Consider the following 18,908-nt stretch of genomic DNA (forward strand, 5'->3'; position numbering starts at 1 on the left):
AAAATGATCTTTTGGCCTAAGGACTTTTAAGTCAGTGATTTCAGCTAAGATCATTCTACTCTCTGAACAGTTTGAATATACATCACCTTAAAACTGCAAAAAGTAAGAACGAACTAACTATACTAAATAAAGAACAGGGGGCTGGGATGTGGCTCAAGCGGTAGCGCGCTCGCCTGTCATGCGTGCAGCCCGGGTTCGATCCTCAGCACCACATACAAACAAAGATGTTGTGTCCGCCAAAAACTAAAAAATAAATATTAAAAATAAATAAATAAATAAATAAATAAAGAACAGAATTTTAGAGCCTTTATATTGCTGTCTTCACTACTTACTATATTGTGGCCTTAAGCAAGTAGTAACTTAAGGCACCCATTTCTCAGCCTTATGTATAAAAATTAGAATGATCTTGATAAATTTATGACCCAATTAAGTAAAGACTAATTGAGTGTAATTTATGTGGCAAGTAGTTTGTGAATTCCGAACCTCTTTAGTTGGCATTTTCAAAACATTCTTCAGAATTATACTTCTCACTTTTCCTGGTCACCCAAATACAGCATACTGCCAGAAACCGAGCAAGAGGTTATTTGTAAACCTCAGAAGGAACCAAGGAAGCAAAATGGCTCTTTGTTCTAGGATACAAGTTAACTTAGGCTACAGGCCCTGTTTCTATCTCTAGCTCATGTTAGAGTTCCTTTTCAGTCTTAGGGCCTGAAAAACCAGTTATTCTCCATTCTTCCTGCAAGAATGTATTTACTCTCATTAGACTGGAGGAGCAAAGAGATTCAGATTTATTTCTGTGGGGCAAAGGATGTTGGCTGAGCTCACTGTTAATGGGGGGAGGAGATAGGGGAGCCATATAACAGTTGTGTGATCAAGGCACACTTTTCAACTTCCGGTGCTCAGTTTCCCCATTAGTAAATCTGAGATAAAACACTTAACAGGGTTCTAAATATTATTATATGATCCCTTTTCTTTAAGGGGCCAGATGATATTTTAGATTTTGCAGGTTGTATGGTTTCTGTTGTAACTCATAGCTAAGGAGGATTGCTGTATTCCAGGGAAATGTCATGTACTATGGGCCACATATGTCTTGTGGGCTGTAGTTTTTTGAATCCTGCTTTAAAATGCTTCACTAAATATTTGGTCCTTGTATTACCACCCTGCATAATACTGATAAACACGTTTTATTGCTGACATATGTGCAAGAATGATTTGAATTTGAGTATTCACGAAATCATGAAGAATAAAGTGTGTGAAGTAAGATGCATGCATACTATTTTCTGTTCCATAAAAACAAATTTTAAATGTTCTGTTCATGCCTTTCTATCACTTAGTGTTGCATATACCAGTTACTGTGCCTTTATTTCCTCCTTATTATATCACACCTGTGCTATTTGGCCCCTGTTGTAGTAGATAGTGAACAGAAACACGTTTTGAAGGAAAAGAGGCTCTGTTTCTAGTTTGAAAATGTCCTTGTGAACACATCTTGAATAACAGTGTCAGCCAGTTCCAATCCTTAGTCTTTGAAGAAGCAGGGGTATCCAGTAGGTACAGTGAAAAGCAGCTTCATTCTTGGCCTCTTGGAATTGGAGACTCTTAAACATTGACCTGAGCATTAACCAGAGCTGGGGAAAGTAAGAGTACATTATTCATTTTTGGGATGAGAACTATATAATAGCCTGCCAGTATGACCAGCTGGTGCCCAACTATGTAAGGGTTTAGAATGTAAGTAATAAGGTTTCTGGCACTAGGCTTAGAGCTTTCTTGCTTAAATAGAAACCTTATATGAGCTTAAATAAAAAGAGTATTGCATCCTCCTTTCTTTCTAGTCACACTGCTTTCCCTTGTATCCATTCATGTGTTGCATATTCAAGTAGTAAGTGAGTAAAACTTTCTTACTAGGCCATTAGAGACCCCTAAAATATATGTGTTCAGTTTACACAGTTTTAGAAGTAGCAGCTTAGAAGAGTGACTGGCCCAAGACCACTGACTAGTTGGCAGGAGGCCAGTGCACAAACATCGATCTTAATTTCCAGAGCAGTGTGTTTTTTTTTCCTTCTGAAATTGTCATCTTGAGGTTGATTTTGTTAAGCTTTGAAATGCTGTCTAGCCACTGTGATTGCTGATGGCATATGTCCTAAGTTCTATCTATATAAACATCAAATTGTTGGTGGAATTGTTTGTTTTGAGTGTCTCAGTCCTCAATTTTATTTTTCACGTTTTTTGGTAGTTTGGAAGAATGTCTAAAGTCACAAGCCCAAATTAGCTTAAATCCTGTCCCCCTTTCTTCCTTATCCACCTGTTTATTCATAACATTCTTTTCTCTTTATCTCATTCACTTTTTTAAAGATAACATCTCAGTAGTTTTATCTGATTCAAATGAAGAGAACTAGAGCTAATAATATCAATGGATACCTGAATAGTATTGAAACATAAAATGCTTTTGACAGTTACAGAGGAAGACTATTCAAAATTCAGCTCAGAAAAAGAGAATTAAGAAGATAAGTACTTTGAACATAAGGAAATACTTGTTGACATACAGGAATGGTAACACTTCATAGCCTAAAGGCTTATTATAGCCTTGCAAGTTGGATAGGCAAATATTAAGAGGAAAGGATGGTACTAGCACTTAGGATTGATTCCCAGTCAGTCCTGGGCTAAGATTTGTTTGCATTTAACAGTGAGAATATTATTTTTACGTAAAACTTGTTGCCCAGGATGGGTACTTTAACATAGGGAGCAGCATTAGTCAAGAATTAGACTTTATTTTATAGCAGCTTCCTTTGGTCTTCTTTCCTTGAACAGTTATTGTGATGCAAACAATATCTATTTGGTTTTAATTACTTCAGAGAGCTGTTTTGTATATTTAGGCATATTATAAAGGACTTTGTTATAGAGAATGAAGTACATGCCAAGGAATAGAGAGATAAAGCCTAAAGGTACAGAGTTTTTAGAAACCAGGTTTATTTTTGCAGTAAAGCCTAATTTCTTTGTATGTTATAAGGTTGGTAATTTTGGTACATCCTATTCTGTACCCAGACATATCACTAAGGGAAGATTTGGTGAGCATGGTACTGTTAAGAACAAAAACCTACTTTGGGGATATTATAAAAACTGTTATATCTCTTTTTCTTTCTTGAAAAATGATGAAGAGCAATTGATATTAGAGTGATAACTAGATTGTCCACTCTTTTTTTATATTTAGTTTTTAGTTGTAGTTGGACACAATACATTTATTTTATTTATTTTTATGTGGTGCTGAGGATCGAACCAAAGGGCCTCACGTGTGCTAGGTGAGCGCTCTACCTCTAAGCTACAACCCCAGCTATATTACCCACTCTTAAGTAGTCTGTTTGAATCATCTTACTTCATTATTTTCTTCATTTTCCTAATCAATAGCCAGACAGAAGTAGTTAGTATTTAATCTCTTCCTCCTACTTAACCCATTGTCATTAATTTTTCTAACTTTGCCCATCTATACTGGGTACCTTTTTGAAGAACTTCTAGCTTTCAGAAGACTTATACTTGGGGATGGCACACACCCCATTTCTAGCCTCTCTTTTTTTTTTTCTTTTTGGTATTGGGGATTGAACTCAGGGGCACTCAATCACTGAGCTATATCCCTAGCTCTATTTTGTATTTTATTTAGAGACAGGGTCTCACTGAGTTGCTCAGCACCACACTGTTGCTGAGGCTGGCTTTGAACTCCTGCTCCTCCTGCCTCCGAGTCCCAAGTTCCTGGGATTTCACACGTGTACCTCTGTGCCCAGCCATTTCCAGCCTTTGAAGCTGCCTTGCAAATTCTAGGACCTTCTTGCATATGTGTATATGTATGTGTATGGTTCTTTCTGTCATCCCTTTTATCTTAAATCCACTTTAGTAAGTCAGCTTCAGGCGGCTTTCTGATTATAGTCCTTCTTGATTTAAAGATTCAGAGAGATGCTCATTTATTCTGAGCTTCCTATAACAGTTTCTATGACCATTTCCTTTGGTTGTTCAGTAAGTCTCTCTTGGGGTCAAACTTTCTTTTTCTTTCTTTTTTTTTTTGACATAATTAATTTGACATTTATTGTTATAAAATTATTGTCACATAGTCATACTTTAATGTGCACATGTCAATAAGGCAGGCCAAGGATGGGGATTTTTAAGTAGTTGCAAAAAGGAGCACAATTTTATGATTGTTGCATAAACATTGCATTAAGTGTCAAAGTAACACATTGGAGGAATTCAAATGGCTTCATAAAATCGAAGGGAGGGGTCAAACTTTCTAAGTTGCCCTTTTTCTCAGAGTGGCTGTACCTAGTGACTCCCTTGCCCTTCACTTGGTAGTTATCAGACTGTGCTAGGGGATGTGGGGGATCCAGAGATGAATCCTACTCAGATCCTATCCTCTGGTTTGTTCACCAGAGCCAGGCATGGTGTTACACACCTGTAATCCCAGTGACTCAGGAGGCTGAGGCAGGAGGATTGTAAGTGGAGGCCAGCCTCAACAACTTAGACCCTATCAAAATTAAAAAAAAAAAAAAATTGGGCTGGGAATGTGGCTCAGGTGGTAGCTCGCTCGCCTGGCATGCGTGCGGCCCGGGTTCGATCCTCAGCACCACATACCAACAAAGATGTTGTGTCCGCCGAGAACTAAGAAATAAATATTAAAAATTCTCTCTCTCTCTCTCTCTCTCTCTCTCTCTCTCTCTCTCTCTCTCTCCTCTCTCTCTCACTCTCTCTTTAAAAAAAAAATTTAAAAATGAAAAGGTCTGAGGGTGTAGCTCAGTGGTGGAGTACCCCTAGGTTAAATCCTTAGTGCAAAAAAAGAAAAAAAAGGAACTTGTATACCAGGAGGGGACATAGACATAATTATCATACAAGGTTATGCATGATGGCAGAAAGAGAGCAGTGGATCAAGGGCTTTGAAGGTTCACAAGAAGGAGGGACCACTTGCAGATGGGGATATTTAAAGAAGACTATGTAGAGAAATGGTAGTTGAGCTGAGCATTGAAGAAACTACTTTTTCATTATGGACTTTGATTCTTCCCTGTCTAGTTGTGGAAAGCAAACTTTTAAAAAACAGATAAATTAATAGGTACTGGGAGCTGAGATTACTTTCAGCAACAACCATTCAATTCAATTCTTACCTCATTATTAAATAGTTAAACAGTCTTATTCAAGGATTTATAAAGTAATTAGTGAACATGAATAATAAATTGAACATTAAAATGAACTAAAGTTGGGAAATTCTTTATTGCATTTTTCATAAGCGTGATCTAAGCTAATGTGGCATGGTCTTAAGACCGTTTTGTCGGCTGGGGATGTGGCTCAAGCGGTAGCGCGCTTGCCTGGCGTGCGTGGGGCCCGGGTTCGATCCTCAGCACCACAAACAAACAAAGATGTTGTGTCCGCCAAGAACTAAAAATAAATAAATATTAAAAAAAAAAAAGACCGTTTTGTCTACTGTCAACTTTATATATAAATAGCTTTCCCCAGTGGTAGAGATAGTGACTTAACATGGAATGAAAATAATCCTTAAATAAATCTCTTGTAACTTTTAAATGCATACCTTCTTTCATCACCCAGATGAACCCAACACATTTTCTGTGGGCCACTGATGTTATAAATTGGCTACTTCTGTAGTATCGGTTCAGTTACAATTAATGTGTTAATGGCATTTAAAATTGCTTCATATTTTTTAACTTGTTGGTGTCTTTGGCCAGCAAAATTATTTTGTGTTTTCAATTAGGCATTATTACTTGAATGTTAAATCATACCTCAGTGAGAGAATATTGAGAACACTAATTAGTTTTTCATGAAATATATTGCTTGGCTTATTTATTTATTTTTTATTGACATGAGGTCTTGCTATGTTGCTCAGGCTGGTCTTAAACTCCTGGGCTCAGGGAATTCTCCAGCTTCAGCCTTCCTAGTAGCTGGGTCTATAGGCACATGCCATTGCACCTGGCTTGGTCTAATGTTTTAAAGCTCAATGCACTGAATGGATCTTCTTTAGGAAAAGCCTTTTGATAAAAGGACTCACCTTTTCCAGGAATTTACAATTAACTTATGTTCTTCCAAGAGATATTACTAATCATCTCTGCAAAGATGCTAGAAAACATGCTTTAGATCTTTTATCTTTCTTTTTTTTCCCCATGGGAGGATCTGTGTCCTAAATAGAGAGTACTTTTGTCTTTTGAGATCAGGAATTTATTAAAAAAAAAAAAAAAAAAGGAGAAGGAATAAAGAAAGTGTGGCTGGATGGAAAAAATATAAAGATTGTAATTAAATGCAAAGCTCAGATGTAACTTACCTTGTAAATTAAACTTAATGTAAAGAAGAACATTCAGATCTGTCCAATGATGGAAAAGAATGCCTTACCAGTAAGCCAGTTTTCTGAACTAGAGAGAGAGAGAGAGACAGGCACTCAAATTTAAGCTGGATGACTACTTAAGGGAGAGTCCTGGGGTTGAAACAGAGATTAAAGAGGAGTTGGGCCCCATGCAGAGGGGTGGGCCTGGTTGTCTCTTGGTGTCTTTTCAGTGCTCAACTCCTCTGATGGAATAAAATATAAGAGGCATTATTATTTACTTGTATTTTTTGCTGCTATCTTCTCAAGTTAAAACTTAACATTTAATACATTTCTAATTAAGAAATATTTGATAACCTGTTTGGCCACAACTCCACTGCAACAGTGTGTGGCTCTGAGCCAGCTAAAGATTCATTCGTGATCTATTGACTACACAGACTGACCTTGCCGCATATGCAGAGTTGGAGCAGTTCAAAATGTAAAAGCAAACCGAACAGTGATTGTATAAAAGTGCTTCTTGAATTGTGTACTTTTGTGATGTATTTGGGAAGAGATCAGAGGACAGCTGAAACTTGTTACTTTGGCTGGTTGCAGTGGCGCATGCCTGTAATCCCAGTGGTTGAGGATTGCGAGTTCAAAGCCAGCCTTAGCAAAAAGCAAGGTGCTGAGCAACTCCTGAGACCCTGTCACTAAATAAAATACAAAATAGGACTGGGGATGTAGCTCAGTGGTTGAGTACCCCTGAGTTCAGTCCCCAGTACCACACACATACAAACATACCAAAAAAAAAAAAAAAACTTGTTACCAAACTTCTAAATCTTACAGACCTTTGCACTCCATTTAAACCTACCCATCATTAGTGAATGTACGAAGATGTCACATTGGTAACAGTGCATCTTCCTTCTTTAACTGTATAGCAGTTTGTGTGGAACATTGTGCTAAGATCATACCTGTCCATGGACCCATGCTGTGAAAGGTTAGATTCTTTTTTTGAGCTTTTTTTCATAATTTTCATTTCCAGAAAGATTTTTTATTTGCCCATTTAAAAAGTTTAGATTTTATCACTCTCTTCATTGTCATGAATACCTTATAGAAAACTATTAATAAAAATAAATTAATATTCTCTAGATTACCTTGAATTTTTTCTTATAAATGCATCTTAAGTTGTATATAGATCATGTGTATGTGCTAATAAGTGGAAATGTCATGAGAGCTGAATTGAGGGGAATCTCACTGGATTATTTAATACTCACTGAGTATTAAATAATACCCAGCCGTGGTAACAAGTTTCAGCTGTCCTCTTATCTCTTCCCAAATACATCACAAAGGTACACAATTCAAGAAGCATTTTTATACAATCACTGATTTTATCTAGACATTTCCAACTGTGATTCAACACTTCCCTTTAACTCCTTCCAGAAACTCCAAGAACATACTGCTTCCCAGATACTTTAGAGTTCTTGTTGATGTATAGAGCTGTTTATAGGCCTCCAGCACCAAAAATTGGCTCCAAACCTTTTCCCATTACATCATCACCCACTAATGTCATTATACCAGAGTGAAGTCTGCTTTGAAGATTATACTTCTGTTTTCCTTCCATTTCTTTCCTCTCTCATTTTCTTTGGAAGGAAAAGGGGAGGGAGGTCAGAGACCTGAGACAAACATTTTTGTGAACTGAACATCCTTTTAGGCTAAACCTAGATTTGTCAGTCTTCAGTTTCATTCTGCTGTTGGAAACTGATCTGCCTCGCATGCATCCACATGGAGTCTGGAAAGTGACACGTTTGATCATGTGATACCTAGCTTTGGTGCCTTTTCTTTCAGTCACTCAGAATTAGTTCTAAACAACTTACATAGCTCTCTGCCAGCATCCTGTCACTGGCATGTTAAGCCTTTTCAAATAATTCTCTGGAATAGAAATTCTTAGGAGATCACCAAGTTTCTGGTTCTTTGTTCCTAATTACACTGTTGCTTGCATTTAACTGTTTGCCAGATAAGCATTTAAGCAATCTGGAAGATTTTTTTTTTCTTTTTAAAGACATTACAATATTATCTACAGTTAGAACTAATGTGGGGATTCATGTTTATCACAAAACACTTGACCAAATGTAGGTTCTGTCTCTCTTTATGCTAATTTTAATTCACCATTATTTCAACTGTCTTTAAAGCTTCTGTTTGCCGGTGTGTTATGTTTGGCTTTGTGCCAAAAAGAGCAAGGTTCAGGAAAGATTTAGGAAGTAGGTGTTTCAGTTCAGACTTCATGTCACCCACTTAGTTATTGACATGGTCTTTTGCACTTTTATGTCTTTGAGACAGATTTGCCTTAAATTAGAAGTAATAATAATTACCAGTAACTTCAGAAAAATGGGCTCCAGTATCTGAAACAAAAGAATAAATTTGGTTCTTATTTTAAAAGATTTGGGGACTAACATTTTGTTCCATATAAATCTCTGGGGACTCTTAATATATCTGCTGCAAGCCATGACTTGAAGTTTGGGAAACCATGGAGAACCTGAAAAAGCTTTGAAAGTATAGTAGACTAGGGCAACAAAATCCTTTCCCCACTCCCACAAGAAGTTAAAGGTCTTGATTTATATTTTGATTTTCTAATTAGAGCTCCTTTGATTTTCTCTTGTGGTGGTGTAATCTAAACTGAAGGGAAAACTTTCCTCCTAATTTTTTCTGCTAAGATTTTAATCTGTGCCAGAAATCTCTAGTAGAGACAAAGTATATACCTTATCAGACTGAAAAATTAGTGAAAACATCTATAGAGAAATTACTAACATGGACAAAAAGTCTGACTTTATTAATTTCTAATGTGTCTCATGTCTGTGTGTTTTCAGTTATCGAAATGTCCACAGAAGGAGGGTTTGGTGGTACTAGTAGCAGTGATGCTCAGCAAAGCCTCCAGTCCTTCTGGCCTCGTGTTATGGAAGAAATCCGGAATTTAACAGTGGTAAGGAAAATTGAGAAACTTCTAAAGATGATTTCAAAAAACTTGAGACTAAAACATTTTCATTTCAAGCATACTTACAAAGGCATCATACATTCCTAACATAGTACATTCCTTTATGCGAAAATGAAAATATCACTTACCTTAGGTAAGGTAGCTGTAAGTGTGTCCTATATCATCTTAGTGGTGTTTTTTAGGTGTGTGTGTGTGTGTGATGGATACTTTGATTTGGATGTTTGTTGTCTGACGTGAGATATATCTTTTACGAGAAAAGCAGGGATCTTACCTTCGTGAAGTTGATATAGTTCATTGCTTTCTTCTTCTTCTTTTTTTAAATAGTTCATTTCTTATTGCCTAATTTAGTGGCCCTGTAAATTTCTAGAACTTGGGGGGAAATAACTGATAATTTATTTAAGAAATTGGTTGTGAGGCAGACACTCTTTTGAGGTATTAGGGCCTAGGGCTGTGACTTAGTGGTAGCACCCTTGCCTGGCATGTGTGAGGCACTGGGTTTGATTCTCAGCACCACATATAAATAGATAAATAAAGATGTATCAACAACTAAAAAAAAATATATATATATATATATATATATATTTAAAAAATTTTGAAAAAAATGCATTTAGGTCAGGGTTTCTTAATAGCAGCATTATTGACATTTTTGGCCAGATAATTCTTGTTGTGAGGGGCTGTCTTGTGTACTATAGGATGTTTAGCAGCATCTCTGGCCTCTGTTCACTAGATGATAATAGTATCTTCTCCAAGCTGTGACCACCAAAAATGTACCAGATATTGGCACATGTCCCTTTGGGCTAATATCATCCACTATTGAAAACCACTGATTTAGAAGAACCCAACCTTGTAATTACAGCCAGACTAATTTACTCAATAAGTATTTATTAAATACTCACTGACTTGGGCATAGTGTTGACTCCTGAATCAGTAAAAGGCAATGTGCTAAGGGAGTGCAGAAGTCATAGTGCTTGCTTCTTGCTGGTTGAGTTAGGGAAGGCATCAAGTAAAGCCAACATGTTTGTTGCATCTTGAAATATGAATAAGCATTCATCAGATTAAAAGGATGAGACAATAGATCTTGGGCAGTGAGAAGGGGTCTGTAAAGGAATGGAGGCTTAGAGCAGAAAGCTTTTTGTTTAGAGGAGTAGCAAGAAGATTGGAGTGCTGAAGGTTCCTACATGAGTAGTAGAGGTTGGGGTAGGAGGACAGTCGGGGTGTGAGAGTGGTAGTAAAAGGTGAAACAGGTTAGAATTAGAGTATTTTCAGAGTACAGGATCATGTCCTTAATGAAGACTGTTCCATTTGGTATTATTTTAGCAAATACTGAAGGAGTTCCCTCTGTTGAATATGTCATTCCTGCCCTAGAGGTATTAGCATAAGGGCAGAGACAGTACTGAATTCCTTACTGATGTGGAGCTAATATTGCAATTCCTTAGATTTAATGGCTTTTAGTCTCTGCTAAAACAAGGTCCCCTTATTTATTTACTCAACAAATATTTTGCACTTATTGTAGCTATGCTGAATTTTGTGGGTCCAGTAGTACGCCAGTAGTACTCAGGGAACATGAGTTCTGTTGACAGACTGAAAACAGGTAACAAAAGAAAGAAACCAGGGGCTGGGGTTGTGGCTCAGTGGTAAGTAGAAAGAACAAACTAGTTTCCCACTATGATAAATACCCACTAACTACAGGGTAAAAAACTTATTTCAGGGCTAGGGATGTAGCTCAGTGGTAGAATGCTTGCCTAGCATGTGTGAGGCACTGGGTTCTATCCTTAGCACCATATAAAAATAAATAAAGGTTCATTAACTAAAAATATATTTAAAAAAAACTTATTTCATATTCTGAATATACCTGTGGGTGGTGTTTATTTACATAAGGGGTTTTCAGCAGTGGAATTTGGCTTGGTTTTTTTCACAGTGGCTTGTGTTCAGAGTAGATTTCCAGTGAAGAACCATTGTTTCTCTTCAGCAGACTCAAGGTGGTAGTTATTTGTACTGTCTCAGAAAAGAGAGTGGAGGGAACAGTGGCATTATAAAGTCAAAAGTGGGATGTTTTTCTCAAAAATTGGGAAGATAATCTAATGGTTAAGCTTACTGGGTTTTGGTGTGAGGGTCAGTCTGATTGAAAACTGGCAGTATGGCAGGATTGGCCCATTTAGAAGTCTGCACTAGCGAGGGCTCAGAGACATAAATTCAGGACCAGGCAGGTGGCCAGAGAGGTTTAAGCTCAACACTTTAACTTTTCGGTATCCCGTTGAGCTTTGATTGATTGATTAGATGATAGTTGCAATAAAAAGAAATAACAGGGCTGGAATTGTGGCTCAATGGTAGAGAGCATGCATGAGGCACTGGGTTTGATCCTCAGCACCACATAAATGTAAAATAAAGATATTGTGTCCACCTAAAACTTAAGAATAAATATTTTAAAAATATAATAATAATAAAATTTACTATCTTATCTATTTTTAAATGTTTGGTTTAGTAGCATTAAGTATATTCACATCTTTGGGAAACACATCTCCAGAACTTTTTCATTTTGCAAAACTGAAACTCTCCCAATTAAAACAACTCCCCATTCTTCAGACCCTGCTAACCACCATTCTCCTTTCTTTTCTATGAATTTGATTACTTTAGATACTTAATGTAAGTAGAGCCAAATAGTATTTGTCCTTTTGTGACTGACTTATTTCACTTAGTATAATGTTCTCAAGGTTCATCCATGTGTAACAAGATTTCCTTCCTTTTAAGACTTGATAATATCCTGTTATATGTATATACCACATTTGTTTATCCATTCATCTGTTAATAGACACTTGAGTCATTGCCACCTCTTGGCTATTGTGAGTAGTGCTACTATTATCCTGGGCTTTTATTTTTAACCTACTGGTTTACTTTTCAAGTTTGTCAAAAATGCAGATTGTGGTATTGACCAAGTTTTAGCACCTAGACATCTAGTCTATCAGAGGTTTAAAGAGGATTGATTACTTTGAGGCATTCAGTTTTGGTTTGGGGTATGGGGCAAAGAATAAAAAGAATGTTTTTTTAATATCTCTTCCATTGATTACTAGACTTCTACTATGCTATGACATCATCTGCTTAGAACAATGTCTGGCATATTGTACCTGCACAATAATATTTGAGTGAACCAGACTCTTCCACTTCAGATTTAATGTAAAGCAACATCAGTTACAAGTTTCAGTGAAATGTGATTTAATAAAGTCAGGGTGGTTTTTCCCTTTGTAAAACTCTCTTTTTACTCTATGCTCAGGACTGTAATTTCAGCACATGGAGGCATTTGTTTCTCTGACTGTACCTCATGTTGCCTGTGCTACTTGACCAAACATTTTGGCATTTCATCTCGGCCTTTCCAGAATTCAGCAGTACTAAAAATCAGACTTCTTCAAATATGCCATAACCTCTTAGGTTGACACCTCAAAATGTTTAACAAATTAAAAAAAAAAATCCATTGTGCTTAAACCATCCAAACATAGTATAATTTAAAAGAATATGCATAAAGTGTTGTTGTCTCTCTAAGACTGAGAAACATACTTTCCAAAACCAAGAAATTATAATTTGCTAGATGATGTGTTTCAAAAGCAACAAGAAAGGGTCATAGCTAAAGAGATCATATTATTTCCGCCTAGTAGAACTGTGAAATGAGGCAGAAATTTACAAAATGCTCCGTTCCTTCACCTTACTGATACCATTCTGGCCCTCAGTCCTGCAAAAGCAATTTATCTTTTATCTCTGCCTGACCATTGTGTTCCCTCATTCTTAAAAGCCCTCTAATTGTCCATAAATTCAGGTGTTATCTGGGATTGAAGTTGGCTAAAAGCCATCCCAAAATGATAGTGTACCAGAGTGAATGTATAAAATACTGCGTATTCCTGCTCAGGCAGAGCTCTAGGAACAAAAGGTAATAGACTTTGTGACGTTAAGTTTTACCCCTCTGGACTTCCTTGACAGTTGAGAAGGCAAAGCCAACTTTGGTCTTTGGATGGGGGTGGTGATGATGCTGAATCTTGATAAATCTAATCCTCCCCCAACTTATTCCCATACAGCTGTCAGTTAGCTGTAAATTAATGCCTAAGTTACTTTCCTTTAATTGACAGTGGCATCTTTTTATTTTTTGGTAGCAGGGATTGAACCCAGGGGTGCTTAACCACTGAGTCACATCCCCAGCCCTTTTTTATATTTTATTTAGAGATGGGGTCTCGATGAGTTGCTAAGTACATCACTAATCTGCTGAGGCTGGCTTTGAACTCTGGATCCTCCTGCCTCAGCCTCCCGAGTTGCTGGGATTATAGGCATGCGCCACAGTGCCCGGCAACAGTGGCATCTTTTCATTACTTAGTGCCTCCAGATTGGACAGTTACATTTCTAGCACTATAATCAAACCTGATAATATTTTTTAAATGGTTATTTAAATAGGAACTAGGTGGGGACCTCTGGTGGACTATTATAAAATGAACCCTGTGTTGTGGGCCCTTCCTGTAGAGTGGTGCTTCTCAGACTGTATTGTCTCGTTATAGAACCTTGTTAAAATTGTTTTTGATTTAGTAGTCTTTAAGTAGAGCCCAAGATGCCACCTTTATTTTGTGTTCTCAAGTGATGTCATTGTTGGCCTAAGGATGTCACTCTGAGTAGCAAGGTTCTAAAATAAAAGTTCTTAACTTTCACTGACTCTTAGTCAAAAAACTTGATGCCAGGACTCTACTCCCCGGAGTTCCTTATTCATTTGTCTCAGGGAGAACCCAGGCATCTTTCAAAAGATTACCAGGTGATTACAATGTTTAGTCAAAGTTAAGAATCACTGCTTTCAAGAGGATTAGAATATTGACTCTCTGAAGTGCCTGACTGCATAGACCTAGATAGAAGAAATTTGTCATCATTATTTGAAACTCTGGATTTTTAAGTACAGCCCAAGAACCATTGACTTTTCTTGGCTCCTACCTCTGATTGAGTGAATTCAAGCATCTTGAACTTGTCAATTTCAAATTCTTTGTTGTCAGGAGCATAAGAATGCTCTGAGAGAAAATCTGCTCCTTCACCTTACTGATACCACTCCTAAAAGTAGGGGGGGGGGGGGGAAACAGGGATGTTTTTTAAGAAAAATCAGCATGGTTGCTAAAAGGCAGTTGGTAAATTTACCCTCACACTTTTTCCATAACTTTCCACCCACACCCTGAAATAAATTTTAGAGACAAAGTCTCCTTTGCTGCTATGATGAGAAAGGAGCCTCTTTCTGATTTTCTTAATGCAGAGGTCAGAAAGGGCCAGTATTGTACTAGCTGAAAAGAACCATGGATCACTGTGGTCAGGTGTTTCTGGCCTTGGCCCTTTCCCTTATAGTCCCTGAACAGAAGGAAGAATTGACAGTTTAGAGGAATGCTCCCTGAGGCAGAAATCTGTTTTAATCCACATATAGCAGACCAGTAAACTTTCTTGGGAAAAAAAGGCATTTATAATGCACCTTTGTATTGCACTGAGATATAGAACCTGATATTGGTTGGGGCTGCCTTTTATATGGGCACTGTTAAAGGCCATTATAAGTTTTCCCTCAAACCCTGTAATTGTTTGAAGTTCTGTGTGGGTTAAATAAAGAAGTTTTTTTTTTCTGGAGTTTGTACTTTTTTCATTTCATTTGTCCCCCTCCCCTGCCATATTTTCTGAAGGAAGAGTCTAAACTAGTCAGTATTTGCTACTTCCTAAGATGCTCTGCCACCTTATTGATTGTCCCCACCTCTTATACCTCTCTTGTTGCTCATTTCAGAAAGATTTCCGAGTACAGGAACTCCCACTGGCTCGTATTAAGAAGATTATGAAACTGGATGAAGATGTGAAGGTGAGTTCACATTTATTTTTATTATTCATTCTGAAGCCAAAATGATGGATAGGATATTGCTCATTTCTCTAGAACTCAGAGTTTAATTAAACAAGGAAAATAATTGTTATTGTCTGTTGCTTTTTTGGTTTTATTTCGTTTCTCTCTAAAACTAAATGAACTGAAATTGAACAGTTTTAATTATTATATGCAGCTGCTCTGAAAATTGGGGATCTTGTTTTTTTAGAGTATCGAGAAGATGCTGGGTGTTTGGTTTTTATATCAGGTGGCATTGCCTAGTTCGTTTTACTGTGTAGTGTAAATGACTTGTATCATGGCCATGCAGGGTGGCACATAACGTGTAATCTCAGCTGCTTGGGAGACCAGTGCAAGAGGATCTCAAATTTGAGGTCAGCCTCAGCAATGTAGTGAGACCCTGTTTGAAAATAAAAATAAAAAGGACTCAGGATGTAGTTCAGTGGTAGAGGACCTTGGGTTCAATCCTCAGTACGGCAAAAACAAAGAACATCATGTATTGTCAGATCAACAGGACAGTACCATCATCTTAGCGTCTTTCGTTGTTGTAGTACTAGGGATTGAACCCAGGGGCACTTTACCACTGAGCTACATCCCCAGCCCTTTTAATTTTTTATTTTGAAACAGGGTCTCACCAAGTTGTTGAGGCTGGCCTTGAACTTTTGATCCTTCTACCTCAGCCTCCTGAGTCACTAAGATTAGAAGTGTGCATCACCGTGCCTGCTCATTTGGCAGCTTATTGCAGTCTCTGGCTAGTTAATCAGAGCTCTAAGAAATTTCTGATGTTAACATTGAACCTGTTCTGACCTTTTAACCTGTGAGTTTGTTTTACATGAGTGAATATTTGTGAGACGGTTTCCTTAAGACTGGCCATTTCTATATTCCTATGAGGCCACCTCCCATTACAACTCTTAGGGAAAGAACAGCTCTGCCTCTACCTTATTACCACTTGGAATTAATGGTCTCTTGCATTTAAACAGAAAGCTAACAGTCCATAGCAATTTCCCCTTTTATTAGCGTTCTTCTTCCTCACAGCAACCTTGTGAGATTTGACAGGATAAGAATGTTTCATTCCATTTTACAGATAAGAAAGTAGGCACAAAGCTGAAGTAATTTGCCCAGCATGATAGAGCCAAGATTCCAGTTCTCCTGCTTCTTTAACTCTGGAGCTCTTTGTGTGACTCTTCCCTGCACAGAACACTCCACCAGGAATTTAGAGACTTGTTTAATTAAACTTGAACTTGGAAGACAGACACATTGAGGCACCTTCATTGCTTGAGCTCTTACTACATACCAAGCCCTGTGCTAGGTACATATATCATCTCATTTGATTCTCATAATTTATAACACTGGAAGGTTATTCTCTTTTTCATTTTGAGAAAAACAAAGCCCAGAAACATGAGAAGTCTGAGATTTTACCTATATCCATTGGCTCTTGAGTTTATTATCTTTCCCCACATTGTCTCTCCTTGGATTAGAACCTAAATCCTACCACTTACTGACTCTGTGGCTGGTCAAGTCTCTTCCCATTCCCTAACCCCTCATTTCTTTGAAGAGCTATTAAGAAGGTAAGAAAGCACCTTGCTTAGGGCCTATAAGTATTCTTCGTCCCTCTTCCCTTCTCCCTGTTACCTGCTTTGTTCCTATTCATGGATTTATTTTACCTTGGAATCTTCTGAGGCTACCACCTACTTATTTTTTTTTTAACTCTTGCCTCATGTAAGCCATGAGGCAAGAGAATGGTTTAAATGATTTGCTGATGATTGACAGGGAGGGCCTACGTCTGTTGCAGATGATCAGTGCAGAAGCCCCTGTGCTCTTTGCCAAGGCAGCCCAGATTTTTATCACAGAACTGACTCTTCGAGCCTGGATCCATACAGAGGATAACAAGCGCCGCACCCTTCAGGTAATATAGCAGGCTTACATTGGGGAAAAAAGCTGCCTTTGCCTGCTTCTCTTGCATGGCTTTGGACCAAAAATTGTTCTTCCTTTGGCTTTGTCAGGCATCTTTCTCTGCATTGGGACCCAGGCATACCTTACAGCTGTGGTGATACTGTTTCCTTACCAAGATTCTTAATTTCCGAATCTTGCATGATTTTCACAGCTGGTGACTGAACTCTTCACTTGGTGAGCCCTCATCTAAACAGAGGCTCAAGTTATAGGATATTTATCTGTTTCCAGATGTAAAAAACTTTTGGTTGAGAGCATTGAGAGATTCCAGGAAGGGACAATCTCAGGAAGAATTCGTAGTCTCACTGACTTAATTAGCTTTTTTTGTTCCTTGTCTGTCTTCCTGGAAATCCTTTTGTTTTCATTTTCTTTTTCTTTTAATACAGTAGTCAGCATTCTTATGGTATGTAAAACCCTTGGTGATTGGCTCTGTAAACCCTCTCTTATAATCCAGGTCCCAATTCTGGGAGAAAAAGTTTCCCCAATATAAGAGGAAGGGTTTAACAGATACAAAACTGTGACAGTATTTTAATAATAATGCCAAGAAAGCAAAGTCTATTTTTTCCTCATTTCCCTTTGACTACCAAATTGAAAATACGTGTGTTTGTTTATTTATTCTACAAATTATGGGTGTTTACTGAACACCCATAATGTGCCAGGTACTGTGTAGGCTATGAAGATTAACAATACACAAAATAGACAAATTTCTACCATGTGAATCCTACATTCTAGTGCAGCCAGATATTGTGGCATAGAGTTAAGATTTGTTTACTTTATGAAAAATTTAAAGCAAAAGAACAACATAAGGGAAATATATTGAACTCTGATGCATGTGAAAATTGCAAAACAACAACCACAAAAAATTGCCCTGAAAAAAGTCTGGATCTAGAGAGATGCTATAAAAGCTACCACTTTCAAGGTCAGTTCTGATTAATATGCAAAACACTCAATTCCTTTGAAAAAGAAGATAGCCAAATGACCAATAAGCCTATGAAAAGATGGTGCAACATGATTAATAGTAGGGTATATACAAATTAAAAACACAGTAAGATGCTAGTTTATACCCATCAGACTGACTAAAATAAAAAAGATTGACAGTACCAAGTATTGGTGAAGTGAGATATCTGAAACTTACATGTTGCCGATCAGAATGTAAAGTGATATAATCACTTTGAAAAAACTATTTAGCACGTCTGACAAAACTATCTCTTCTCTGACTACCATTCTACTCATATGTGGACATTCCTGTGTAGAAATATTTATAACAATCATTTATACTAGCCCAAAACTGGAAGCAACTTGGGTATCCATTAGTTTTTGTATTATTAATAAATTCCAATATATCCACAAAAGGAATTACTATTCAGCAATAAAAAGAAATAAAACTTTGTTCCATATAGCAAGGATGAATCTCAAAAACATGTTAAGCAGGGCTGGGGATGTGGCTCAAGCGGTAGCGCGCTCGCGTGGCATGCATGCGGCCCGGGTTCGATCCTCAGCACCACATACCAACAAAGATGTTGTGTCCACCGAGAACTAAAAAAAATAAATATTAAAAATTCTCTCTCTCTCTCTCTCCTCTCTCACTCTAAAAAAAAAAAAAACACATGTTAAGCAAAAGAAATCAGGACTAATTTATACTTGTAGAAAGTAGAAATCAGAGTTGTGGTTGCCTCAGGTTTAGGGGCTACAGGGAAAAGGTGATTGGCTGAAAAAGATTAGAAGGGAACTTTCTGTATTTTTATCTGTATTATCTACCTGGGTTTACATTTCTGTATTTTATTGAAGATGAGTAGTAATGAATGTTATTATTAAAAAAGATAAAATATGGGAAG

The 18,908-nt window shown here is 37.4% G+C and overlaps 1 protein-coding gene across 6 annotated transcripts in view; it reads left to right on the forward strand.

Annotated features, from left to right (window-relative positions):
* Nfyc (nuclear transcription factor Y subunit gamma) overlaps positions 1-18,908 on the forward strand; it is a 65,531-nt gene that overhangs the window by 27,741 nt on the left and 18,882 nt on the right. For all 6 annotated transcript variants that reach the window (XM_077790986.1, XM_077790985.1, XM_077790989.1 and 3 more), the window contains exons 2-4: positions 9,139-9,251; positions 15,037-15,108; positions 16,916-17,029. In XM_077790986.1, coding sequence (XP_077647112.1) covers positions 9,147-9,251; positions 15,037-15,108; positions 16,916-17,029 — 291 coding nt within the window. In that variant the 5' untranslated portion in view covers positions 9,139-9,146. The remainder of the gene's footprint in view (positions 1-9,138; positions 9,252-15,036; positions 15,109-16,915; positions 17,030-18,908) is intronic.

This window comes from Urocitellus parryii, chromosome 11, assembly GCF_045843805.1.
Source record: "Urocitellus parryii isolate mUroPar1 chromosome 11, mUroPar1.hap1, whole genome shotgun sequence".
In the NCBI taxonomy this organism is placed as follows: Eukaryota; Metazoa; Chordata; class Mammalia; order Rodentia; family Sciuridae; genus Urocitellus; species Urocitellus parryii.